Source organism: Sardina pilchardus, chromosome 18 (assembly GCF_963854185.1).
Source record: "Sardina pilchardus chromosome 18, fSarPil1.1, whole genome shotgun sequence".
NCBI classification, from domain to species: Eukaryota; Metazoa; Chordata; class Actinopteri; order Clupeiformes; family Clupeidae; genus Sardina; species Sardina pilchardus.
In genome coordinates, this window is record NC_085011.1 from 24,333,291 (window position 1) to 24,339,876 (window position 6,586).

Below are 6,586 nucleotides of genomic sequence, written 5' to 3' on the forward strand. Positions count from 1 at the left end.
TCCATCTGGACTGGGGCCTGCTATACGCAATGCTAGCTGCTAACGTAGCCTGACCCGGCACGACTGACGCAATATGATTTACGTTGTGTTAAACCCCATCTGTCTGGGAACAGGGGAGAGAGCCAATGCAGAACACATGGAACGCAGCATCCATGGAACGCTAACAAATTGTGCGATGCTGAAGCGTGGTATGAACCTCGCAGGTGAAAGGAGGAACCTGAATCCCTGTGTGATTTACTCACATTCATATCAAACCTCATGGCAGCATATAGCTGCCTCAATAGATCATCCACAGCTTTCTTCATCTTTACATACAGTATGGCTAACATTTCACATGTCTCTTAAAGAAATGCATCTAGTGGGTGGTGAGCCCTACTTCTCACCAAAACATTCACTAAAACGCGTATGTCATTTATGCAGATATTACATTCACTATAAATGATGTGTGTAACCGCAACATAAATTGCAGGCTTTGCAGAAGCTTGACTATTAACTTTGAATACTTCAGCATTTCACTATTGTCCAGCGGTCATGATAAAAAAAAATTGACAACTACGCCTTTTAATCATGTTCTCCTTTACTGCTGACTTTGCACCTTGTTATTTTATTATTATCGTTGTTTTGATGTATTGACAAACTTGACAACTTTACTTTACCAGACACATTGCTATTAGCAGCTTTTCAGCCTCACTGAAGTCACTGTCCACTCTCAGTGCAGGCCAAGATATTGGCTTTGCTTCTTTGCCTAACATATCATCACAGCTTTAATTAATGGCTAATGAATACAAGATGCAGGTTATGGCTTTAACTAATTAGGGAATTGTTCAATTTGGACTGTCCGGGCGTACATGCCCTGCAGAATCAATATCCAATAAAAAAAGCACTGTATGCAATTTACCACCTAATGGGTTTCCAATACCTTGACCACGCGTTAAGGGAGAGATATGAAGTTGAGTACACATGTGCCTCATTAAAGTGGTCATTAATGAGGCACAAACTGTTACACTGGACTACGACCTCTGTCTCTCACAAATACACACTCAAGTTAACTTACCGACAGCATGTAAAACAGCAGTAATGCACAATTCATGAATATGTTCCACGTCAACGTGAAAAAGGAATAACAGATACTGAGATGAGAGCATGGTTTCCAAAACACTAAATCAGTCATTACCTACCTACGCCATTGTGGGCATCGATGCTTGTGTACTCAATGGTGCCATTGTGTCCCTTCTTTGGGTTCTCTTTGTACTCCTTATGGACTCCTTCTGGGTTGTACCTATAGGCGAGGCCATAGTCTGCCAAATACACCTAAAAAAAGAAAGAACCCAATTTCTCACAAAACTAAAAACATCAAGTCATGTTGACATTTATTTACAAAAATCACAAAGTAGTACCAACAACTATGAAGTACACTAGTTAGTCTAGCAACAAGATCATACAATGACCTTTCCTAATGAGCTCATAAATGCAAGTGCACACCTACACTGACACCAACACAGTGACATGAAATGCATTATAACGTTTTTCTCTCTCTATGCCACGGGCTGATTAAAAGTGAACACCATAAACACAACACATCTCTTTAACATGGACCATGCTCCTTGCTTGTGTGGGCAGAGGTCAGCTCACCTTGTCGGGATCTCTGAGGCCCAATAGGAGATTGGCAGCCTTAATGTCGGCGTGGACGTACTCGTTGTCATGAATATATTCCAGCACGTCCAGCTGCCGGAGACCAAGGCCAAAGGCAGGGGGCGAGGTTAAAAGATGAATAATTAAACGGGCACCTAACTAGCACTCCTAATGGGCACTGACATGTAATAGGGTACACTTAACGAGTCCTGAGCGGGGCCAATATGCAGAGCATACGGAACACCACAGTTAAAATAATGCATGCATTACTAAGGACTTTTAACAATGTCAGCCTGCAGTTTTAGGTCAAGATATGGACAGTTTGGAAAAGTTTGTGTTGCTGTATGATATTCATGTTAGCTATGAGTCATCACCGTTTTTTGAAAGAAATGTCTCAAAATTACAATTATTTGGACTGCTTATCATCACATACATTTATGGGCATTGAACTCTTATGCAAAGATAGATGAGACGTAGTATAATGCAATGAACTCACTAAAAGACATCCAAGCTGTAGGACAGTGTGCTTTGGGAAGTGGCCTCCACATTCCTGGAGTACTTTCTGCAAGTCACTGCCAAGCCGATCCATCACCATAAACCTGTACCTGTAGACAATTCAGAAAAAAATCTCTGCATGGTCAAAACATAAAAAATGTAGCCACTGTAGAAACAACACACAGTGTCCCCACACCATCTTAAAACTCATCAAGCCCAGCTCCCTCAAATCCAAGCACCCCAAACCCTATTGTTTGAGACACAGATAAATATACATAAATGAATCAAATTAAATGAACAACACAGAAAATGTTTATGAAAGTATTACAGCTTCACAAAAATCTAAGAGTATAATGAGAAAGAAAATCAAAATTGGATACCTATTGTGCTGTGTTACAGTAATGGTAGACTATGTGGTCTCTTGCCTTTTCATAATCAGACATATATAAATTCACTTACTGAAGACTTTCAATGTTATGTGTCATTGTTATGTTATGTTAATTCATTTATATTTTCAAAAACTTTTAAAGACCATACTTTCCATACTTAGGACCTGCAGAATCACTGAATATGGTAATTCTAAATAACACATTGCCACAGTCAATGGTCCAAACGAACATAGAAGTACATGTTTGCTTTGGCTTCATTTAAACATTTATTTTAGAAAAATAAACACACCAATATGCATGGCAGATTGTCACCATATTTAAAAATGCTATCCCTTAAGTGCTTACTTCCACCTACATTTTCCAAAACAAGCCAATTTGGAGCCATGTTACCGATGGTCACAAATTATATCATCCATATGGACTGGTTGATCTTCCAAGCAGGAAACTGCCAGCTCATCCACCAATTCCCCATACACAAAATATGTTTGTGTCCACCAGTGATGTGCCATCTAATTGGCTTGTTTGTGAAAATGTTGGTGGATGTGAGCACTTGAGGAATTACATTTTTTTTTTTTTAAAGATGGTGGATGATAATTCACCAAATCCTGACTCCCTGAAATCGATGGAAGTACCTACAATGTCAGACACACCCACACCACCAATTCACCTGCAACGACAGCGGAACTAGAGAGCACCCCAGACAAACAGCCCTACCTGGACATCGCAAATATCTCTCTCCTCCTGATATTTCGTTACCTTGTTCCTTTGTGTTCAAACAGGCCTGATCCCCAGTAGGCTGGAATTCCAAGGAAGTCCAATCCTTTCTTCTTCTTCCATCTGAGCACTGGGAACATCAGAGAGAGTCACTGTCACCACACCACACATTTTCACTCATTTCATTGCAAGCAGATAGATGCCCATATAGCATAGTGCTGTAGTGGTAATTTCCAGAATGGAATTATCTGACACGGTTATGGTCTCCAAGTACACACATATTGACAAATGTCAACCAAAAGCCCCATGTCCCCATACACATTTATGCTCACACCCTGCACAGTTCATGTGAGACTGTGTCTGGTCTGTGACTGGCTCTGCACCAGGTTGACAGGTGGCCAGTGGCCCTTTGGAAGAACCAGCATCATTATCTACAATTTGGTCACTCTCTCTGAATTAGTGCTAAAACAAGCTGGGATTGCACTAACGACCACAGAGGTACATGTTTGCTTTGGCTTATTAATTCGCCCAACCATGGTAATTTCCATCTAGGCACTTCATCAGTGACATGCACTCCTGGCGTGATCACTTTGAGAGGGGCAAGTGGTCTTCCATCTTTTTCGCATAAAATGAATTCCAAGTATCCATCATGATTTTCATCCCTCACAGAATTTTAAGTATTAAATAAGGCTATTACATTTTGTAAAGCATAGTAGCTTTCTGCTAAAATAGTTTGGGCAACCAGAATACTAAGGTTATGGAACAATCAGTACTGCGGTAGGCCATATGTGTGGCTTCTCTGCAAGAACTTACTGCTTTCTGGTTTGGCAGCCCTTTGATAGAATTTCAGCTCTGAGAACAATGGTCCATTCTCATGATACTCCTGAAGAAGAAAACCAAATGTGTTTTATGATCATACAGGTCATAGAAAGGTTTGAATGTCAGAATGACAAAATATATAAAACATACTACAAAAACATATAACATGTTCAATTCAATTCAACTCAACTCAATAGTGCTTTATTAGCATGACAGATATTTTGCATTGTCAATCATTTAAATATTTAAGCATAAGGTTGGTATGTTAGTGTATATTCTAATATACAGTGCATGTTGTTAAGTTGTTATGTTGTTCTGTTAATGCTATAATAATGTGTTGCCATCCCAAACATATTAATGATAGAAATGAAAGAGTTCACTGTGGTACTGTTTCACAGTGATTGTGGTGGGTAATAGGGGGACTTGCTGCCAAAACATTACACCAATTTCAAGCACAAGAGGCATTCTCATTTAAAATGCAGAGCAGGGCTGTCAATAACATTGACCAGAGGAGTGGAAATTCTCTGATCCACACAACTAAATCCATTACTGTACTTACGACTTTAATCACAAAATTAGAGTCATCTCCAACAGGTGCGTCCACATCCTGGGATGCTGGAGAGAAAGAAGCGAAGCGTGACAACAATCTCACTAGTCATTTCAGAATTGCTCAAACATGTTTGTTTTCACGCCCCAGCGATAATGCATTAACAAATCTGAGTGGCGAGTCCTCTTATGGTGGAGGCCTAACCACACCACCTCTGCAGTAGGCTAATGTTAAAGCAGGGCCAGATCCCGCCCTACAGCAGGTTTCGTTTCATACTTTCATAAAAAGAAAGGAAAACAATAATAAAAGAAAAACATATTCACATTCAGTTGTCATTGACAATGTGTAATAAATCTAGGCCTATCTATTAGGAGGCACTGTTTAAACAGATCAAGCACTAAGTACAAACCATGATCAAGAGGAGGATGCAGAAAACAATGGCATGGAGTATTTCAAGAAAGAGTAGCCTATATCATATGATATGACATGGTGTGTGTTGTTTGTTCATAGTGAATGTAGTGAAAGATCATCACACAACAGTCTGATACCCCATGCAGAAAAAAAGCCTAGTAGCGAGGTCTCATTTTGTAGCTGTGTCACTGTCACACCCCTGCGTTTAGGGGAAGTTTTTGCAGCTGAGAGTTTAGGGACTTTCTGCTGCTACCTGGAAAACTGGTTACTGGTTGCTTGCTTCACACACAGGTTAGCGTTGTTCTAGCCTATATTTTACAAGTTTTACGAGAAAAATGTTTCCGCAAGCTGATAACATTTGGGAGTTGACATGTTATAACCAGATATTTGTGAGCACATGAGCAATTACCTAGGTATATTAATCCAAAACCACCACTGCCGATGACTTTTCCAAGTTTCCAGCTTTTCTTTTCTGTGTCTGTCACAATCCATCCGTCTGGGAGGGGGTTAGGCAGTGCTTTCTTCTTTGGTGCCATTAGGCTATGCTGGCTAGGTAGCTAGCACACGCTGGACAATGACCACGAACAGAGTTACAGTAGGACCTACCCGGGGTGGCTATAGAGAGTTAGCTGTGTTGAAATCAGTCAAACTTATCCTCGCAAACGCAGATGTAGGCTACACTAGAACCTTGCGGTATGTTGAATGACAAGATTGCAGTAACACATTCATTTAGCTAAAGCAATGACATTTACTCATTCGTTCCATTGTGTCCATCCAAGTTTGACAGTTTGTTTCGATTCATTTCCTGAAAGGATAGGCTACTCCTGCTGGGTTTTAGAAATTAAACCAATCAATTGCAAGATTTTTTTTGTCGCTAGAGGAGATAACCAATGAATACAGAGCAGGGGCGGAGATTAGTTCTGCTTTGCGCCGCCACCACAATGTCAGAATGAAAGCAAAACAGAAATAGCCCACTGCAATGACCTGCGGTTTATAGCAGCCCAATGTCTCTGAAAATGCTAGACTGTTCATCTGGTGCAGTTTGTGCAAAAGAATGACAGATGAATTCATTAAGTTTAAAGCTGTGTTGAAGGCAGGGTAAGCCATGCTGGATGACGTCGCGTTTGTTTGTGTGATTATGTAAATGTTCCATAGGCTATTTTGTCTAACCCAACTTAGGCCTAGGCTACATAATATTTGAACTGTTAAGCAAAACACACCACAAACATAGCTCACTTTCATTTAGTGCTCCCAGGCTAACCCACACAGTCTGTTATTGTTGCTGTTGTTAGGGTCCAAGCAATGACTGAATGAAGGGTTTATTATCAAGAAAGCCTATTAAAATTTGTGTTAGGCCTACATGTTAGAGATTGATAGCATTAGGCTATCAAATGTGGGTGACATAGACATCTTAAATATTAAAAACAAATGTCTGTTATTATTGTTCTTCAATAATTTAGATAGGTCTGTGGTGGAATATAGCCTAGATAGAACTTGTAGGTATAGCCATATTCAAAAGCTGTAGCCTATGCGTAGACTATATGTTACAGGAAATGCTGGTCAGATTTGCTTTTATTAG

General features: G+C 40.1%; 1 protein-coding gene across 2 annotated transcripts in view; it reads right to left on the minus strand.

Moving 5' to 3' along the window:
- vrk2 (VRK serine/threonine kinase 2) overlaps positions 1-5,802 on the minus strand; it is a 15,516-nt gene extending 9,714 nt beyond the window's left edge. For both annotated transcript variants that reach the window (XM_062519719.1, XM_062519720.1), the window contains exons 1-7: positions 5,417-5,802; positions 4,609-4,664; positions 4,044-4,113; positions 3,273-3,360; positions 2,129-2,237; positions 1,633-1,725; positions 1,179-1,311 (exon numbers count right to left, since the gene is read on the minus strand). In XM_062519719.1, the coding sequence (XP_062375703.1) occupies positions 1,179-1,311; positions 1,633-1,725; positions 2,129-2,237; positions 3,273-3,360; positions 4,044-4,113; positions 4,609-4,664; positions 5,417-5,543 (676 nt within the window). In that variant the 5' untranslated portion in view covers positions 5,544-5,802. The remainder of the gene's footprint in view (positions 1-1,178; positions 1,312-1,632; positions 1,726-2,128; positions 2,238-3,272; positions 3,361-4,043; positions 4,114-4,608; positions 4,665-5,416) is intronic.
- Between the last annotated feature and the right edge of the window lie 784 nt (positions 5,803-6,586).